Source organism: Prinia subflava, chromosome Z, assembly GCF_021018805.1.
Source record: "Prinia subflava isolate CZ2003 ecotype Zambia chromosome Z, Cam_Psub_1.2, whole genome shotgun sequence".
In the NCBI taxonomy this organism is placed as follows: domain Eukaryota; kingdom Metazoa; phylum Chordata; class Aves; order Passeriformes; family Cisticolidae; genus Prinia; species Prinia subflava.
Genome location: NC_086283.1, coordinates 9,170,953 through 9,191,734, shown reverse-complemented (window position 1 = coordinate 9,191,734; position 20,782 = coordinate 9,170,953). Strand labels below are relative to the sequence as shown.

The 20,782-nt window shown below is 39.0% G+C and overlaps 1 protein-coding gene across 2 annotated transcripts; it reads right to left on the bottom strand.

The window, feature by feature from the left end:
• Positions 1 to 4,532: 4,532 nt before the first annotated feature.
• Positions 4,533 to 20,752, bottom strand: LOC134564812 (sodium/hydrogen exchanger 9B2-like). 2 transcript variants are annotated; one of them, XM_063424026.1, is made up of 12 exons: positions 20,617 to 20,752; positions 19,049 to 19,148; positions 17,723 to 17,906; positions 16,202 to 16,372; positions 13,451 to 13,593; positions 11,570 to 11,697; positions 10,486 to 10,661; positions 9,849 to 9,955; positions 8,528 to 8,677; positions 6,187 to 6,295; positions 5,893 to 6,029; positions 4,533 to 4,937 (listed from the first exon to the last, which is right to left on the bottom strand). In XM_063424026.1, exons 2-12 carry the CDS (start codon positions 19,136 to 19,138, stop codon positions 4,698 to 4,700), a joined length of 1,635 nt encoding a protein of 544 aa, XP_063280096.1. In that variant the 5' UTR covers positions 19,139 to 19,148; positions 20,617 to 20,752; the 3' UTR covers positions 4,533 to 4,697. The 2 variants fall into 2 exon arrangements, with proteins under 2 accessions (XP_063280096.1, XP_063280097.1); XM_063424027.1 differs by having other exon boundaries at positions 17,723 to 17,903.
• Between the last annotated feature and the right edge of the window lie 30 nt (positions 20,753 to 20,782).

Here is a 20,782-nt window from a genome sequence, read left to right as displayed (position 1 = left end):
GAAGAGAAGAACAGTGTAAGGTTTAACCTCTTCACTCCGTCTTTAACACAGCCTGATTAAGTAATTATTTTTTTCTCCCTATTTGCTCTTAAAAGAGATAATTTAGCAGCAATCTACAAATATGGCTATAGGATAAACAAGGACAGTTTGTTTATTTGTGCTTGTATCTGTAAGGGAATGGAACAAATTTGTAGTGTTGCAAGAGCAAGTCACAGTTCTTTTGCAGAAAGAACATTTTAGTAATTTCCACAAGCTAATAGTATAATGAGAATCAGAAGCAAGATAAATCATAATTTCCTTGCATTTCAAAATCTGTCAAGGTAATTCCGTCTCATGTCCACAGCACTTTCTATAGAAAATCTCAAAGAATTTACTAATCTGTTCTGTCTAAAGTCTGCAGAGATAGACAGCTAAGAGCTAAAGAGCTCTGTATCTCACCAGCAACTGAGAAGTTGTACCAGTTACCTGACTTTTCTAATCTAATTGGGAAGCTCCACAGACAGAAGTAAATTTGCCCTACATTCCAATAAAGACCAGAACTAAGGTTAGGACCAGGTCTTCAGTCTTGATGGAAAGTCTGGGGAAACTGAAATCAGCATATTGTGACACCTTTTTACAAGAACAGTAATGTTTTCCTTTCTTTTCGTAATTAATTTGAACATGGTTATAACAGACTACAAATAAACTTGTAAAACAGTTTTAGAGAAAGGTGTCCGACTTGGGACAACTACTAGACAAAGTTAATGTAACTGAAGTGCAATTGACTAAAAATCTGATCTCTTGCACTCTTTATTTAAAAAGCAAGATGCAAAAACTATCATCCATTTTGTGGCTGTATTACACCATGACTGTTTCACAGTTAATTTTAGGCTTCAGTTTAAATTGCATAAAAAGCTCAGTTTGGCTGAAAAAGAGTAAGCACTGAGTATAATCACATCAACATCACATCCCCTGGCCTGTGCAACTCCCTGTTTGCAGATACACAGTTCTGTCTTTTCCCATATTCTGCCTGCTGTAAGTGCCGGATGCTGGCTGCTGGGAATGCTTTCTGCTGTCAGACCATTCTGCTGCAGAGGTTCTTCTGAACCCTCTGGAACAGCACACTCAGAGTTCCTCACACTATGCCTGTGATTATGTCTGCATGACAGCAGGACTCTCTGGTTATCAGTTACTGCACACTGTGCTCTGATTTTATTTCCCGCAAATAAGAGACTACCATGGCACAATGATTACACTGGCTTGAATTTATGCCTTATTCACTAATGATTTTCATGGCATTCTGTTAAAAGGGAGGTGGTCTTTAATGTCATGCTTCACCCGTACTCTGATAAAAACTGAAACCGAATCTCTCAAAGTTAGTTGCTATTTAAAAGCAACTGAAATTGTCATGACACTTACTAAAAAACCCCATTCTCTTAAGTACTTAGTCCTGATAAATCATTTAATGAAAAGATGCAAGTGTTTTCTTCCTTTGTAGAAGACAAGGAAAGGGAACATTATAAAGCATTAAAGCTTTTAATTTTAGATCTGCAGTGTATGTTATAGCTCCAGCCTGATACTTTTTGAAGATTTAATAAAAGGTGGGGGAAAGGGGTCTCATGAGAAATACACACATAAAATGGCAGGGAAAGAAAAATTGATTCAATCTGACTTGGATTACCAAAAAAGATGACAAGTGTTCATTGGTATATGGTATTATTCAGAATTGTGGAAGAGATCCAATGCATAACTGAGAGCACACTGAGGTTAAAGGAACAGGTAAATCCGATTTCTGAGATGCTGTTTTGCTGGTGAGGAAGTATTAGAGGCTATCACAAACAAGAGCTCTTCATCAGAGGTTTGCTTTTGTACTTAAGGTTGTGTCCAAATTTAAAGGGCTGTAATCATTACAACATTACACTTCTGTTACTGAACACATTCCAAATTTGGCATTGTGATCCCTGTGGCAGGATTCTACTTCTTATAAAACTTCACAAAGAAGTGAACTCCTGTAAATTTTACTCAAGTAGAACTATTTTATAGACAGTCACTGATGAAATGAACACTGTATTTTCTCATCTTGTCAGCTTTACCAACATCACAATTTCCAAATACTTAACCTCTTATTAAAACTACACGTATTTCACAAAATCATAGAATCAATGAGGTTGGAAAAGACCTCTGAGATAACTGGATCCAACCTATGACCACCATGTCAGTGTCATGTCCAGTCTTTACTTAACACCTCCAGGGGAGATGATTCCACCACCTTCCTGAGCAGTCCATTTCACTGTTTTAACAACTCCTTCTGTGAAGAAATTCCTCCTAATATCCAAATTAAACCTCCCCTAGTAAGGCTTAAGACTCTAGCCTCTCATCCTGTCACTTTCTGTGATGAGAAGAGGCTGACCCCCAGCTGGCTACACCTCCTCTCAGGGAGTTGAAGAGCACTAAGGTGACCCCTGAGCCTCCTCTTCTCCAGGCTAAACATGCCCAGCTCCCTCAGCTGCCTCTCACCAGAGCTGAGCTCCAGACCTTTCCCCAGCTCTGTTCCCTTCTCTGGACACGCTCCAGCCCCTCAATGCCCTTCTCGTAGTGAGGGGCCCAGGACTGGACACAGCTCTTGAGGTGCAGAGCACAGGGGGACAATCCCTGCCCTGCTCCTGCTGGCCGCACTGTGGCTGATACAGGCCAGGACGCCCTTGGCCTCCCTGGCCCCTGGGCACAGCGGGCTCACGTTCAGCTGTTGTCACCAGCACCCCCAGGTCCTTTTCCACTGGGCAGCTTCCCAGCCACTCTGTCCCCAGCCTGTGGCACTGCCTGCGGTTGCTGTGACCCAAGGGCAGGACTTGGCCCTGCTGAACCTCATTCCATTGGTCTCAGCCCATCGATCCAGCCTGTCCAGGTGCCCTGCAGAGCCTTCCTACCCTCCAGCAGATCAACATTGCCACCCAACTTGGTGCTGTCCATGGATTTACTGGGGGTGCTCTCAATCCCCTCATGCAGATCGTCAGTAAAGACACTGAACAGGACTGGGCCAGGGGGACACCAGGAGTGCATGTGAAGTAGGCAGAACAGGCACAGGAGTCCAGGTATACTAAATAATGACCAAGCACAGCACTCTTAACAATTGCTCCAGCTTCAAACCCATCCGGTGCAGTTTGAAAGGATCTTCCTTCCAGGTCAGGAAACAAACTGAAGATGGTACATTCTCGAGGAAGCAGAGGGAAGAGCAGTGTGCATAGTTAGAAAAAATAATGTACTTGACAACTGTTAAGGGAAAACTTACCAAAGAATTTGCTGGTGTTTTTATCATTGTGCTGGAACTGCAGGCTATGCAATCTAAGTATGTCTCAGGAAGCTGTCTTTTTGCTTAGAGAGTCTTATTCAAACGCATGCATATTGAGCTGTATACAGCTCATCTGTATGGCATATGACTCTCTGCAAATAGTACAGTGTCAACATTAGAAGTATTTAAGTAGTTAAAAGTATTATTGTAAATTTTTTGTTGTGTGTAGTAAAAATTTAAATGCTAAAGTAGAAATTATTAGTCCTTACTAATGCCAAAATCTAGACACCATCAAATGTATTCTGCACAGTATCCTGCAGAATGAGTTCAGTGAACTGTAGTGTAGAAATCTGCAGGAGGCTGTTGTCCACCTCAGTTACAGGCACAATCTAGTAGCCCTTCAAAAAAAATAACAAAGTAAATTCCAGTTTCTGAGCAATGCTGTACTGACCCCATGCCTCAGAATGGATTTACCAACAACTTACTTGGAGCTAGTTACTTGTACAAAATTTAGCAGAGGCAGACAGATTTGCTGGTATCTGTCAAATGGCACCAGACCTAAATGGCAAGAGCAGGATTTTGATCAACAGAGGTCACTCCTTGCTGTAGGACAGCATCTCCTCCTTTACATCATATTGTGTGAAAGCTGTGGTGCACAGGTGAAGAAGCAGCCATCCCAATCCCATACAACCCTCCCATAACCCTCATCTCATTTTCAGGCTCTGTTCTTTCTTCTGTCAGCAACAACATCTCTATTACTACAGTCTATGATGGCCCCAACTGTCTCTTTGAGCATGTAAGTACCACTTGCTGTTCCTTGTTACGACAAAAGCTGACAGTCCTGGAAGGCACAAAGGAGTGCCTCAGCTGTGAGGAAGAACAGCAATAGGAGAAGGCAAGTTTTGGAATGCAAATGAGGAAGGAGAGGGAATCACCAACCCATGGCAGGACTTGTTCACTATGTGTCAGTAATCTCCTACCTAGAAGTTTTTTTCTTTGAGTTGTGGAACTTGTCATCTCACACCCCAGTTTCAACCATCAAGAAGTTATTCACATTAGTCTCCAATTTTTTCTGTTTATATTCTACCTCATGACTCCACTCCATGTCTCAACAGTTCTGACCCTCTCCCTGGGTCCTCTCCTCTCACCACCCACACATTTCAAGTAACTCTTGACTCCTAACTTCTCAGTAACTAACTCACTGAGATGATGAATAAGGTCATCTCATTCACTGTATGTTCAGCTACTTCATCTGAAGGCACCATCATCAAATAACAATGTTTTATAGAACTCCACTAGGGCTGCTTTAAAAATAGCAGGGGTAACTGATAGTTTTAGGTTCCTCTAGCAAGATCAGAGACATGCCATCTTTACTCAACAAAAGTGCCATGGTTGAAGGACAAGTCTGCTGTAGTTGTAGTTGTCTATCTTAAGAAGGTTCACAGGCCTCTGCCTCTTCTCCAATCTCTGCACCTTCCTCATCCTCCTTGCTATTTGTCTGAGCCTTCTGCAAAAGTCTGGGTCCTGCCAAGCCGATAACCAGGGCTCCAACTGGAGCAGTGATCAAGATAGCCAAGAAAGCCACTGTCAGTACATCCATTCCATACTTTTCCAGTTGCTCATCTTGATGTTGTCTTGCAGTATCCAGGGCAAGAGAACCTATTGCAGCCTGCAGGGAAGAAAACATTGTTGAGGTGTGGCAAGTAATCTTTAGCACTGAATGAGGAAAAAAGGGAACCTATCCTTAGTCAACATTTCACATAAATTTGACATTTTTAGTACATTCAAACCATTTGTTTCTAGGCTGTACATAGCAAAGTAAACATTATATTACACCTATGAGAACAACTTTCACTTGACTATGCTTCAAATTTCCTAAGCTAATGAATTTATCTGTGTGGTTTCCTCCTGTGAAGAACACTGCTTAGCTGCCATTTTTTCCACATTTCTGGAGAATTTATGATTAATGAAATAGGCCAGTATATTGTGTATTGCAGCTGTTAAAATGCCATACTTGGAGAATGTATCCTCATAATAGTCAATCAGTGGCAGCTTCTGAAAATTTAATTCACTGATCATCTAATAAACCTTGCCTGTTTTGATTATTAATTTTGTTTGCAAGTAATCATGCTATGCAAAGTCTAACTGACTTTACAATCACTGAAATAAAGGAGCAGGAATGTTGCCAGCCAGAGGAATGTCTATTAATATGGCTCTCAGACTACTCCTTACCAAAATAGTCACAAACTGAAACCCATTCTGAGTCCTGATGTGACTGTCCTTGCAGACACTTCATGTGTGAGAGGGAAATGCTTTTACCTTTGAGAGTTCTCAGAATCTGTATGTGAAGACACGATAATCAGTAATGGCTGAGAAATTGTTACATTTCCTGGGGTATATGTACAATTCACTGCCATTATTAAGAGTAAACCCAGGATGCAAGCAGAACACCGGCACACAGAAAGTTCTCCACACACTTTTCAAGCATCTAGTGTGTTTTAGAGTATGAACAGTCAGCTGTCATTGAGCCTGAACCTTTCCCTGCTTACTGCTGTGCTAGTTACAGGGAGCTTTGCTAAAGAAAACAGATTTAGCCTGGAATTAAAGTGATGTGGATTGTTTACCTGGACAGTGGCTTTGGGAATCCATGCCAGTGAGACAAATACCTTCTCCTTGAAATTAAACCCAGCAAAAGACACCATCAGGAACGTTGCTATGATTCGCACAACTAGGGCAATGCCTAATATAGCAACACAGAGCCCTGCAAGAGACAAACACTTCTCAGTACTTCTGTGCATGGGTGCTTTGGGTTTTTTAATTTTGTTTTGGGTTAGCTATAGTCTGTTTTGGTTTAGGTATCTTTATAGAGTTTTTTTGAAGCTCATAATGAAAGCTGGACAATTTGTGAATGACCTTACCAACAGTTTCAGGCCTGAGAGATGTAACAGATACTTCTGCTCCAATTAAACCAAAAAGAAAAGGTTGAAAGATATTCCATGCAACTGCCACAATTTTTTCTATTTCCCTCTGCAATAAAAACAAAAGTAATCTGTAAATTCACAAAAAGATGGCCAAGCAGCCACAACAGTTAAGTAATCATAGGACAAAGTGATAATGTTTCATACAGATTGTCCAAAATTGCTCCTTTTTCTTCGACCTAATACTAAAATATTCAAAATCAGTTGTACACCTTTTGAAGGTCAGACTGCATTTAGCTGTCTTAGTACATAAATATGTGATGTCTTGAGAGGAGAATTAAAAAGCACTGGCGTTTGAACAGTAACAGAGCAGTTTCCAGACAAGAGGATAAAAAGAAAGCACTGCTGATTTTCAGTATTTAGAAAGATGGCATTTCAACAGCTTTGCCATGAAGTTTCTGAGCCTTTGGGAACTGCATGACTAAACATGTTCTTCCATTTGTAGCTGAGCAGAGTCAGACTCTCCCAAGTCTCAGTCCTGACCTAACTCTGTTCGTGCTGCACTCAGTCAGAGGCCTCTCTCCATGGCAGCAGGAGCAAAGTCAGTCTGAGCAAGTCTGAAATCACATACCAGGAACAAGTGCTGAACTTTCCACTGCAATACAGTGTATTCAAACAAAACCATATTTTTTCCTCATGTTTGAAGTTGACACAGTTTTCCTAAAACAACTGCTGCCAGGATAAACGGGAATATTCCACTTACATGAAAAGGTACACATAACATATCAAATAGCACTTGTCTTTTAATTAAGTGGGTTCTACAATAGCAAATGAACCTTCAGGCTGGCGTGTGTGGAAAGTATAAGTGCAGTGCTCTGTCACTTAATAATCAGTCCAGGGCCTAGACATGTCCCATCCTTGGTATTCTCTTTGGGACTGATCCTGCAACACTTCTTGCTCTTCCGTCAAAGGAATGGTAGGTTACAGTAATACAAAAACTTATGTAACCTTAAAGAAAATGAGGTGGAAATATATATATCTAAACATTTCAGCCTATTTACCGCCCATTTGACTGTCCAGGAAGAGGTTGAAATGTTCATTGTTCTCTGCAGACAGTGTTTGTCAAGTCCATGGACAATGCGAGGCAGTGGCCTTGGAGAAGCTCAGCAGGAACCTTGGTAATATATTGAGTACACAGACACCTCTATCTCTATCTGAGAAAAAAAGAGCTAAGGCATTTGACATCAATATACTTAAGGCCATGAAGCTCCATTTACAGATCAAAGTAAGTTGAACTAAACCTTTACAGACTGCATATACTCTTTTAAATTCCTTTCTCCTGAAATGGTTTAGAAGCTTTTCAGTAGAGACCTTGATCAGTTGTAATGTCCTTAATTAGTTAAGTCTCAAGAAGAGTTTTTCATCCTTTAAAGTTGTACAATCTTAGTTTCTTTTCATTGTTCTAACAAATCTTGATATCTTAGTAAAGCCAGGGTCAAGATGGAGATAATAACATGGACTCTACTATATCTAATCCTATTTCCTTTTTCTTCCCCTTCTCCTACTGAATTTCACAAAGCTATAGTGGTGGAGAGAAAGATGCCCTCAAAACATTAAATGTAGACGGTGTCAAGCAAAAGAGGCAGTCAGACATAGCAAGGTACAGAAATTGGGGAAGCAGCAGTAAGATGAAGTAGGCTAGTACCTAAGAAAAAGCAGTCTTTTGTATGGTTTTTGTATGGCCTCACATCATCATTTATTGTGTGCACCCTGCTCTTCAAGTTAACCAAATTACACTGTCTGGGATTTGGGAAACATGAAAGAGGATAGCTAATCACCGCTTTTCATTTCACCCCCTCCAAACCACAGAGAACAAACCCTCAGAATACTCAGGCCCTGTCCACAATTGGATCTTGGACACCCATCTGTAAATTTTACTGTAAAGGGACTGTGTACAGACACTCACACAGCTGGGAATTAAAGCTTTGGATTGCTACTGTCAAGTGCCTTCACAACTAAGTCTCCTTCATATGGCTTAAGATGTCTAAGAAACGCTAAGCATTTCTCAGTCAGTACACCAGGCTCTGTATTGGCATACATATTGCTCTGCTGACAATACATGCTAACTTTCTGGCATGGAAAATACTAAAAACTTCCAAAACAAATGTAGAATGTGCAGCTTGGTTTGATGGGGGGGTTTTGTTTGTTTGTTTTAAAAAATCTATACACTACTAATGTTTCACAAATATACCATTACCACTCCTGACAGAAATACAGGCTCCTGCCAGGTTGTATATTCACCAGACTTTGGATATGGTGTGCTTCTTATGTAAATATTCACCTTTTCATCAGACCATCCCACACCTGCAACAAAAGCTAAGACTAATGTGCAGAGCCCTCCTGATCCAGGGAAGCCAAAGTAGATGCTGCCAAAAACAGCAAACACAGACAGTCCAAGTACAAAACATGATCTCTTCCATGCCAAAGATGCCTGCAGCCGAGGAAAGAGACAAACAAAAAAGTGAATTTCTTTCAGAAATGGGGAGAAAAGGTTACTCCTGTTAATTTTGAAAAGAAAATTAAAAATTAACAATTTTGAATGAATCAAAGCTTTCAAGTGAGACTTGAACTGCTCAGTTCGATTGAGGACTTTTTTCAGACATAAATTCCTAAGAATACAAATTTTGAGAATGTAATTTTTCCTCTGCCCATCCAAATTGCCACTAGGCTATTTTTATCACAAGGAACATGATTCTCTGTTTCAGCAGCTGTGCCTTAACTCTGCAACAGCAGGATTTTCTACCTGTGTAGCCAAGTATTCCAACAGTTCATCCAAGGAAAGGCGAAATCTTTGCCACCAGGTGTTTTTAAGGACAAGTCAAACATTTGCCAGGAATAATCTAGTTTTATTTCATTCAATCTTACATCAAACAGTTACCTATCATTGTTCCTCAATTCTATCTAGCTGTTTACCTCTTGTAAACACTCACACTTCTTACATTATTTAATAAGAAAATTTGAAGCCACTGAGGGCAACAGATGCTCTGAATACTTTGGTATACTCCTCTGATGACTTTGGTAGTCCAGAGCACATCTACATTCTTCTACAATTTTGTGTTCATTTAATTATCCCTTGATAGAAAATTCATCTACCACTTTCTATAAATGTAATTTTTATGGAAAGTAACACATCCTAATTAATACTAATGATATGATCAATCCCTTAAAACCTCTAATACATCTGCTTTATTAATTTTTAATCTTAGGCCTACTGGATACATCTTAAATAAGTATATGTGTCCTGTATCAATCTAATTAATTATTATTGACTGCCTGAAATCAGGGTATCAGACCTTTCCTCCATTTCCACTACCTTCAATGAGAGCAGGATGGTGAGCTGGATTCTGAACTTCCATCAGGAAGGACTGTGAGATCATACATTATTATTGGTGCAGTAAATAAATAGTCACCTTTAAAACACATCCTCACTTGACAGGTTTTGCAATCTGGAAGCTGCTAGCACTGTAAAAAGCTTTACCCAAAGCAGCTTCACATGAAGCTTGTAAATTAATAACTAAATAATAACTAAAGAAAAGAATCCCTTAGCAAAGAATCACTTAATTATATTTTTTGTTGTTGTTGTTTTTTAACTAGGTTTTTACCTGATCATGGCTTGGGAAATACCGAATAAACATTCCCAGAATTCCCCCAGCTGCTATGCCAACAGCAACCTCCAGCACTCCACGGAGCACATTGTACAGAGTAGAACCTATTTCGCAAAAGAAAAACATGCTCAGTAAGCCATACACAGACCTTCACTCAAATCATGCTCTAGACCTATGAGGGTGATTCCAGGACAGTGTCTGCTTTAAATTATTTGGGGCAAAGGAGTTCAGGAGGGAACCTATGGGCCTGGAGGAAATGGATGGTGCAACTTTCTTTCTCTGAAAGCTCATGCCAAGAAAGTGTGCAAGAGAAGTGAGAAAGAAATAGTCACTGTAAGAACATTGCCAAACCCAGTGAAATTTCAAAGCATTATGTTGGGCATGTAGGGCCCAGACTTGGCAGCTAAGGGAGCAGTCAGGAAAAAATGTTCTCTGAAAGTTATTGTGACCCACAACTCAGAGCTGACAATGTTACACTAGCTTTTGAACATGGGTAATTTCTCAGTATTTAAGGCTATACATGAATTTTATAATGAGATGCCATGAATTTACAAACCAGTAAGCCGTAACAGAGCACACATTCTCCATAGTGTCACTGTTCTGCATTTCATCATGAACAGATTAACCAGCATACCAGAGGAGAAAGCCATCCCAAGGCAAGTGTTGAAGCCTGTGATAGCCAGAATGTCATCGATGCTGCCAGCTGCCATTAGCAAAGTTGGGACACCTTTCTCCACCCCATATCCTTCAGCTTGTAAAATCAGCATGGAGGGAACCACCACAGCAGGGGAGACTGCACCTAGAACAAAACTGAAAACATCTAAGTTCAGCATCTCAAAAAGGAAGCACTGAACTAAAAAAGCTTCAAAATGTTCTGACCTTAATTCTTTTGAAGTATAAACAAGCAGACCTTTACGTAAAGTATTTTCCTAACCTTTCCCCTCTAATTACAAGCAGGGATGTTTCTATGCAGATCTCCAATCAGCTCTTACTTTCTGCCCAACTCAGTAACATTAAAAGCAAAGGGCTCCACAGACTAAAACTGGAGTATCCACTGCAGGCCAGTTGCGCTCCCCGATAGATGCCTTGATTGTCCCATTTGGAAACCTGGTTCAGATGTGCTTATGACTCTGTAGCCCAGTTCCTTCTCACACAATTCAGTGTGTGTGAGAGAAGGAGTTCACCCATCTTGTTCTAGTGTATGGGTCTGGCCCAAGTCCACCAATTTAGATAGGACTAGATGGAAAAGGTCTTCTCTTGAAGGGTTTTACTCTGGAATATACCATGCCATAACCTTATCCTTGACTTGTAACAGGAAGACATCTCTCTATGTGCATTTCTCTGCATGGAAGTTCTGAATTCCAGTATGAACATTTTCCAAACTGTGGTATAATCTTCTGTCCCTAAAAACCACCCTGTGTTGTGGTTCAAGACTCAGGGATTGCACTATCCTTCTTCCTTCTTCAAGTACTTAGGTCACAAATACAGAAGAGTAATGATGCAAGTACTCCTCTGCAGCCTGAAAATATGACCTTTAAATTAGCCACAGAGCCAGACACGAATGGTAAGGAAAAGACCCACAGGGGCTAAGCACAGCTTCCCAACTGGCATTGAACTGAGGTCTCTGCTTGGCACAGAGAACTAACAACACTTGGATCATTTAGCTGCAGCCTGAAAACCAGCACTTTTGTCATACAGGAGAAAAGGCAGTACATTACCCTAATATAAATCCCCATTGCCACGGCAAATGCAGGAACAAGTAGGCAAGGACAGCAGCTGTGCTTGTTTCTGAGAGGCACGGTCCGAAAGCAAGCCGTAAACAGACAGCTTTGAGCTTCTTAAGAGCCTGCAATACAGGCACAATAGTGTCAGTACCCTTGGCTTTACAGAGAGGAAAAACATTAACAACCTGATCTGGCTTGTTAAAGAATCCTGTCCTGAGCTGCACTATAGGACATGACATGGCCTAAACTAGAGATTGGGCCAAGCCAAATCAGATTTGGATATAAAATTTCAAGCATGGCAGTTAATCTAGTTTTGACAAGATTCCTGAATGTCATGGGAAGGAGTGAGAGAAAATTCTGTTCAGCTTCTTGTCATTTGCTCCATCCACAAAATATTTTACTATAATCCCAGAAGCTGCATGAGCAACCCCAAAAATTGCCCCAAAATCTATCAACAAATTATAAAAAGTTGTAGAACTACATCAACTTGGCACAAGGAGCGAAGCATCTTTCAGCTGTCTTTCCCCTGATACGCGGAGATTAAGCTCCTTTTGGCTCAGCAACTTAAAAAAAATTTCTAAACTGGCATATTTTCTTGTAACAGTTGTCTTTAATAGTTAGTCATAAATGTGAATCTGCTAGGACAGGTCTCTAATTTTGACACAGAATTAAAACAAAACAGAACAAAATAAAACCAAAAAACCAGCGAGTTCCACTTTTTACCAGTCCAGTTTATCCCAGCATAATCAAGGGAATTATATGAGGAACAATTTTAACTCAGAATTACAAGAGGAACAATTTTCACTGCATCAAAGCATTGCCACACACAGAGTCCAAATGACAGTTTCATTGCCACAAGGAAGAAAAATGAGTCAAAAAGGAAGTTCCCTCAGCAAAAAAAAAAAAATTGTCATGAAATAGAAAGAAATGCAGTCTCACAGAACTGGACATCCAAGTTGTTTCTACCAACACACAAGCTCATACAAGCTTCAATGTCTTAGAAAATAAGGTGATGGTAACATAGGAAAACAGACATTTTCAATACTGACAAAACCTTATTTGCCTAAATAACTGAAGCACTGGCAACTGTCTAGTTTTTCTTGATTAAGAAAAATCTGTTTAGATGTTCTAAACTACTCATACTTTACCTAAGTTTTATATAAAACTCTGAGTGGTTCCTTCAGCAGACAGGGGCCAATCTGGTACAGCTTTACTTCAGCCAGCTCATTTTGAATAAACAAAACTCTGCCTTCATCAATTTATGAAATACCATGTTTCTTAGGGTGCAGAGACTATTTTTTGTTCACAGGACTGTTATGGGCTTCATTATGATGAGAATCATTGTTTCAATAGCACAGCAGGATTCATCTTTGCAATTAAAATATTTGCATTAAAATGGCAATGACTCAAAAAAAAAGTTTAAAAAATCACACTTTTTTTGGTTGGTTGGGTCTCTTGGATTTCTGGCCACACAAAAACATTCTCTTTCAAGGACTGGGGATCCCTTCTATTACTTCAAATTATCAGTAAAACCAACAGTGAGTTTGTCAGGGAGTGTAAACTCTTCCTGACAGACCATGACGGCGCGCATATCCTCAATTTGTTCTGCTCCCAAAATTCAGGAAATGAAAATAATCATAATATCGGTTTTCTTCAGGCGTTTTTTTTTTTTTTTTGATTGCTTGCCTACTGTACAAATCTAACTGCCAGTATTAACATAAATATAATTATACAACAGAAACTATGCTTTCTGTAATGATCTAATCTGCAGATGCTCCAAGACTGAGCAGTTCAATATTTTTAATGGAACCAGTTACTCAGTTTTTTTTGTTTACTATTGTATAGTCTGCCACCCAGAAACAGCTGGTGCCATACCTTTGGATCCAGGCCAAGTCCTGCTCGGGTCAAGATAATGGAAAGAGCAATATTCCTCAGTACTGCAGACCAGCGTAGGTTTATCTGGACAAAGTCACTGATGAATGGGGTATTTCGGATTAGGAAACCAGCAAGTAGCATCCCTTAAGTCAAAACAAATAAGCTCCTGTCAAATGATTTTTTTTTATAGCACAAGAAAAGCTTGGATAGCTTGCACAGCACTCTTAAAAACAGACACCATATAATGTTATAATGAGAGAAAAAGAAACCATTTATATTCTGAATTATTAGCCATGTGTTAACAATGGAACTGAGGCATGAGAAGAGATAAACATATCTGAAGCAGTGAAAGTGGCCTAAGAACACAGCATGTCACCAGTGAATAAATCAGCAGGATGCTGATACACAGCTTTAGTCTGAGTCAAAAGAATGCAGCTTTGTTGACCAGGTGCAGGTCATACTTACCTAAAAAAAGACACCTCTGCATCCTTAGAAGATTTTTTCTTGTTAGCTTGTTTTAATACAAAAATAGGAAGATCTTCTAATATTGTGTATTTACCTCAGAAATTGGGAATTGTTAAAAGTCCTCCTAAGTGTAAGAAATGCAGGTATCACAGGAACCATAATGCTGCATTCATTAGGAAATATAATCTAAACCAGTTCACCATGGACTAACTTAAACATTTTAAAGTGCTCTGGCAATGAAACTCTTACATGAAGAGGGGACGAAAAGGGGAAGAGAAATCAGAAACTTTGTCTTATCCTCTGTTTGAGCTACTTGCAAGATACGTTTTACAAATATTAGTAAAGCTGTCCAGAGACTTCCTGCAAAGCTGTCAAAGCCACAGCTCTGGAAGGGTATGGAAAAGTACAGGAAAAGTTGACTTTAAATATGGATCTGCAGAGATTCATTGTTAGTCTTGATGATTCAAAGATACACTCTTGTGTATCTATTTTTGTATTAGTCATGTTTAGAAACAGGAAACTAAAAAAGGACAAAAAGTAAACAAATCAGTGTGCTCAGGTTGGTCGCAGCTCAGTGTCAACCTTGACTGTGAACTTCATTTGTCCTGAACACTCTAAACTTTTAGAAACTGTTTCTACCACCTCCTGGAAAAAAAAACAGTGTCATAATTAATCTGTGGTACCTCATGACAATTATATCAGGTTGGCACTGTGATCACATGCTCTTTGCAATGTTTGCATGAGATCACTGAAACTACCCTGATCTAGAAATCTACTTAACAAAGTAAAAATGTCCATCTCAAAGGGTATCTTCACTGATTTGCACTGTTTCCTGCTGCAGAAACCTCTCTGCAATGTGCACCTAAAATATATTATGTGGTTGTTTCAGTCCTTTTTATCCTGAGAGGCTCACAAATAAGGTGCTAAACAGAATATTCACAGACATTGTCTATCTCATCTACTGAGTCATAGATTTCTCCAATTTTCCTCAAAGACTGGGGATCAGAACAATGAACTCTGTCCTAAACAACTCTAGAGACATGTGCTGTCATGCTGAAGTTTCTGTTGTCCAGTATTATTTGTCTCACTAGCAGTTTCATGCTCAACTCACAACTTTTAGATACAGATGTAATTAAAAAACTCCCAAACAATCAGAATCCAAATGGCCAGAAATACTTTTATTTGTTTAAGAGGGATGTTTACTTAGAAAGGGCAGACTCCCTGCGTGTGACATTCTGTTGTCATATTGCAGGCATGCATGCGATATGCAAAACCTCTCTGCCTCTCATTTGAATTTTTTTCCTCTGGTGAAATTAAGCAGCACAAGAGTGCACACAGTGCCTGGACAGAGCTGTGTGCAGAGCTCCTGCATGAGGCACAACACCAGCTGTGCAGGCAAACAGGATCACACCTGGGCACTGCAAGGCCACTCTGCCAAGGAGTTTTACTGTCAGTCAACAGCTTTACTCATTTATGCACTAAACATAGCAAGGGGACAGGATACAGCTGGTGAGAAGAACCTGGAGCTGCATTTCCACTTTCACTGACATCACAGCACTTCCAAATATTGTACTCATCTAAGCAAGTATAAAACCTCCTCTAGGAAAGAAACCTGAAAAGATTTTAAAGATGTCAGAATTACCATTATTTTCATCTCCCATTTCTGTTTTGCATTTTTATGTAAAATAAAATAGGATGTTGATGTGAAAAAAAAAGTTATGATTGAATCAGAAAAACTCTCGGCAGAAGAATTACTCCTTGTTATGAATTTATTTTCTCAGATTTCAATTATCTTGAGATAAAAGAAGGAGAAAAAAGAAATCCTTTGGACTACCAGTAGTAGGGAATTGCTGTCATGTTTTCTTTGGAAAATGTTTTCATTGTGTGAGCTACTAAAGAAACAACTGAGCAATAATTTTGCAAAGAGATTACTATTCTACTGTAAGATGATGTCTGGATTAAGATTCCTGTTTGGTATTATTAAACCCAGTTTTTAAGTAACTGTGACAGAAGGGTCTGAAGAACAATAAACTTTGAGTCTCTAGGCATAGAGTTCTCTGACCCACAAGAATTAAGAAGAGAGCCTTAGTTAATTTTACCTGAGCCAGTCTGGGAAATCTTGCACCTTTTCAGAGAGGACCAGAAAAAGTCATTTGGAAAAGCTACAGATTTTGAATGTGACACAGTTTATTTGTTACCAATCCAAACATCTCTGCCATACAGATACTACTTGATGGTTTAAACAAAACAAAATACGCAGGAAGAAAAGAAGGAAGGATATCTTACCCAGGAGAGCAGGGAGAGGGGGTAGTGTTCGTATTTTAATTAATCCAAAAATTTTACCTCCGATGACAGCAAAGAAATAAAGAAACAAAATTCCAAAGAGATTTCCACCTGGGAGACACTCAGCCCCAGTTATGGACCAAACCACAGCCCAAACCAGGACCACAAATGCAACTGGAACAAAACGAAAAACAATTACTATTTAATCATTTCTCAGAAATAACTTTGCTGTTAGATCACATTTGTTTTGCTATTAAAGAAAAAAGTTATGACTTCTAGAAATTAAATTACTTTTAGAAATGAAAATACTTACCTTAAAAATTAGTTTAATTGCAACAATGCAGTTAATCTTTGAGGGTCCCTAAACTGCTGTTCTGATTTTATAGATGCTAAAATACTTTCAAATTGGTAACAGGAACGTCATTAAATATCAAAATAAATATAGGGAGCATTGGTCTGCTGTGAAAAACACTTCTCAGGTTCCAAACTTAAAGCAAAGACTTTCACTAACTTATCTTGAATTTGCTTATCTTTCTTCAGCTACTTCAGAACCACAGCAAAATCTACTGCTGAGCAGCCCAGCATATCTTCAAGCTGATGACTGCAGCTCCAGTCTAAATTTTAAAATTAATTGAATTATTGAACATAATTTTTTGGCTGAATGTGTAGTGCAATACATTGTTATCCCTGGGAAAAATATTCTGAAGAGGGTCACATCTCTGGACATTTGGAATACAAATACTTCCCTTGATACAGCAATCAAAACAGGATAATACAGAGGGGAAAAAAATCCCTGAAAAATATTATGAGAATAGTGTGTGAAAGTATTATAAAATATGTGAAAACATTATGCTTTTTCAAGGTTGACATATCTCTTCCTACAGTTGTTTAATGAGAACAGGCATGCATACAAATAAAACAGAAGACTGAAGAGGAAGAAAAAAATGCGTTGAGTAAATGTCCTGCATTTTCAGACTGGAGTTTCCTTAATCTTACTTGAGGGTGACAGGGGGCAAAGGAAGATCAGTAGATTTCCAAATATTAAAAGCCTAAGAATTCCAAGTGGCTGTGGAAGCAAAGACACATGAAATGTCTTTTGTTAGGAAAAAGCTTAAATAATTGGCTAGCTAGGCACTTCTTTTGGGAGTTTTCAGTTTAGGACAAATTCTAAACAAAACAGATCCATTTGCCTTGTAGTGAGAACTCTTGGCTTTCCAAGCCTGTGGTATTAAGGACAAACTATCCAAACAAAAATTAGGAGGTCTTTCTTCTAATAAAAATAGTTTGCACTGCAAAAACACACCCTTACCATAGTAAATACATGAGACTGGAGGAACAAAAACTGTACATTCAAACCTTTGTCTGATTTTTTTTTCCTCTGGCTAAACCATTCAAACAACTTTGTGATAAGTAAAACACAGCTATTTCCATTCATTATTTTCAAGGACAGTGGACAGATATCATCCCATTCAGAGTAACATTTGCCATTTCACATTTTATTTAAACTCTGTCTCTCTTACCTACCATTTGTCACTGTTTGGGCCAATAAACCCTGAGGAGGACAAGCAAATATTTGCCTCCATGTTCTTGCAGGTAATGAAGACCCTGCTGTTGGTTCTGGAGGTTGCTGAGAGCAGTGATTCAAGAGAGCAGTTTCTTCTGTTTGTACATTCCCATCAGTACCTTTGGCATCTGCTGTTGGTCCCTGCTGAATGCAAACAAGGAGGCTCCCTCAGAAGTGGCACTGCATGTATTTGAAGCAGTGGGCAACTCCTGAAGTCAGCTGAGATGCACTGGCTACAGACGACTACGTTACCTAAACAACCACTACAAGAATGTCCAGTTTTAATACACTTTTACAATTTTGGCCCTGTGTTTGTTTTTCGCATGGCACAAAGAACTGCATGTGAGAAACTGCAGCACATTTGCTTTATATCTGCAACTGACGGCTCCTATCCCAATAGACACAGCACCTGTGCAATAACAATATTTGCATATTTGATGAAGAAGCAGGCCAGGCTCAGCTTGTCTTGCATACAAAACTAAACATTTATTAATATTTTCTACAATTTGATAAGGTCCTGCTTCCAGACTGGATTTCACAATACAGTTAATCATTAGCATCAATCCAGGGAGATAGTGCTTTTAATCAAACTCCTAAATAACTTATATTGCAAAGCCTTGAACCAAAATAACAAAACAAAGATAAAAGAAAAAGCACAGCTGGCCAGCACAAGATTTACTCACATGATGCATTGCTGGAAGGCTCAAGCTGGTAAGTCAAGGTAGAGATGGAGAAACACTACCCTCAGAGTTTACTACTGGGAGTAGTAAATACTACCCTTGAAGTTCCTTGAAGCTGTTCTCTTATACTGGTATATCTACTTATCCATATTCATAACCAAAGCACTTTTTGACCATTTTTGGATATGTCCCACTTAATTTTAGCATTATTTTTGACAAGTTAATCATCTGCCTTCCTGTATGATTATTCATGTCAGCATATTGTCATAATGTAGACATGGAATTCTGCTTATAATGTGGTTTGGCCCTCCTCCAGTAATAGTTCCACATTTCTGATTATTTTTCAGAAAATATATATACATATTCCTTACTCATAGTCATGATTGGAACACAGATCTCGTGAGCTTTCAGCATGGAGTTACTTGTTCACCCCATGATTTCATGATCACCACGTGAGTAAAGATGTGCCATACAGACATGAGATACACTCAATATTTTATGCTTACTTTTAAGTGCCTTTTACATTAAGAACTTTATTCTTAAAGGAAAAAGGAAAAGGAGGGTTCTCTCTGATTAGAACAATACTTTGAGATCCTAGTTAATTACCTCACTTTGCTCATGCATGGGAATCATGCCATTTCTCTCACATACTGATGGTTCAGAATCTTCAGTGTCATTTACATCTTCCTTTACCATTGCTGCAAACCTAAACAAAGAAATAAAGGTGAAAAAGTCAAAGAGAAGCAAATAACCACTATTTACCAAATGGATGACTTCTCAGTGATGTTGTCTTTTCCCTACAAATCAGCTGGAAAAATCCTCTCAGCCCAATTTCAAGATTAATGTTTTTTTAAGCTTAGAAATTCAAGCACAGAAAAAAAAAAATCTGAGTTTTAGATATCTGTGCTGACCTCTTCATTCTTTCTTTAAAGTATGGCTGTAATACATTTTTATCTATTTGTGCCTCCTTTCAGCACATAATAAAGGTTATTTGCTGTCAGCACCATTTAGCAGGACCATTAGTTCTGGAAGTGTCACAGGCCCTGTGTACATGTCAGTGCAAGTGACCATTTAATAAAGTTAGAACCACTATAGTTTCTAAAACTCTAAGAGGTGTCTGAAGCTTCAGGAGGGGACACTTTCCCCCAAACTTACACCTGACTGATCCAGGTTGATTTTCTGAGGAATTTAAAGATCGTGTGTCTGTTACATGTTACTAGTTACAAACACATTGAGTATCTATGAAATGAAGAGGCCTGTTTGAATAAAGATCAGGACTTTTCAGAGCTTGCAGCCTGATTAAACATTGCTCTGATTATATCCCATGGATACACTGAGTGGAGACACTTCTCAGAATGGGAAATAAGAGCCAAGTCATTTGTGGATAATTAACACTGTATTTGCTCACTCTAACTGGTCCACTTTTTGTCCCACAGATTCTAAACGAGATATGGCAGTGTACTTGTTTTGTATGTCAGATATTTTTTGGTGCACATATTTACTGGAATTTCAGAAGTGTGAGCCATCAAGGGAGGCAGGCATGTATCTGGAGACAAGGCTTGGCAGTGTTCTCTCTTACAGCAAAGGCTGGCATACATTCTCTATCAGCTAAATTTCTTTCAAGTCTTTTACATTGTTCTGGTCATATAAAGTACCAGTGAAGTTAAGTAGGAACTTCTGAGCCAAGAAATTCCTTCCTTGCTAGATGGTTGGAAGTAAGTCAGAGCTGATTCTCACAATTATCAAGCCTCAGGTTCAAAATGAAATATTTGATATTTGGGAATGGCTGATACCATAAAGAAGGGCCATTCTAACACCTATGAGGTTTTGTTTGAGCTGTTCTGATATGAAACCGGCCTGAGCCATGACCAAGGCATAGAAGAATACAGAGCCATAGAAAAACACCTTCAGTGTGTTTTAAGTTAACAGTTTTGCTTTTTTTTCCTTTCCTTTTTAAAGGTGTTTATTTACTCCATTTGCAGTACTTTTCTGTATTTTTAATTAGTACTTGTAGAAATAGTTGTGGTTTTAGGGTTTTTTTTTAATGACACCTGTGATACTTTTGGGTGGGGCGTTGTTGTTGTTGGTGTTGTTGTTGTTTTATTCTTTCATTGCGACTGGGAATTCACAAATGCCAGTCTTCCTAACTGTAACAGAAAGTATCAGCAACTTACCAGTGCCTTCCTCCTTTGCTTCACTGACCACTTTCCCAGGGTGGATTTAGGTGCTTAATTTTGCACTTGGTTTGTGTGCAAGCAAAGGACTGAAGGATATTGTTCTCCATCCAGCTTTGTCCAGATCAGTCATGTAGCTGTTGACACAAAATACATTAACACTTCT

Excerpts from the sequence above, each read along its gene's own strand:
- LOC134564812 (XM_063424026.1), bottom strand. The coding sequence starts at position 19,138 with ATGGTAAAGGAAGATGTAAATGACACTGAAGATTCTGAACCATCAGTA. Across the intron at positions 17,907-19,048 it reads CCATGCATGAGCAAAGTGAG|CAGGGACCAACAGCAGATGC; the intron begins GTAATTAACTAG and ends GTTTGCATTCAG. Across the intron at positions 8,678-9,848 it reads ATTTCCCAAGCCATGATCAG|GCATCTTTGGCATGGAAGAG; the intron begins GTAAAAACCTAG and ends CCTCGGCTGCAG.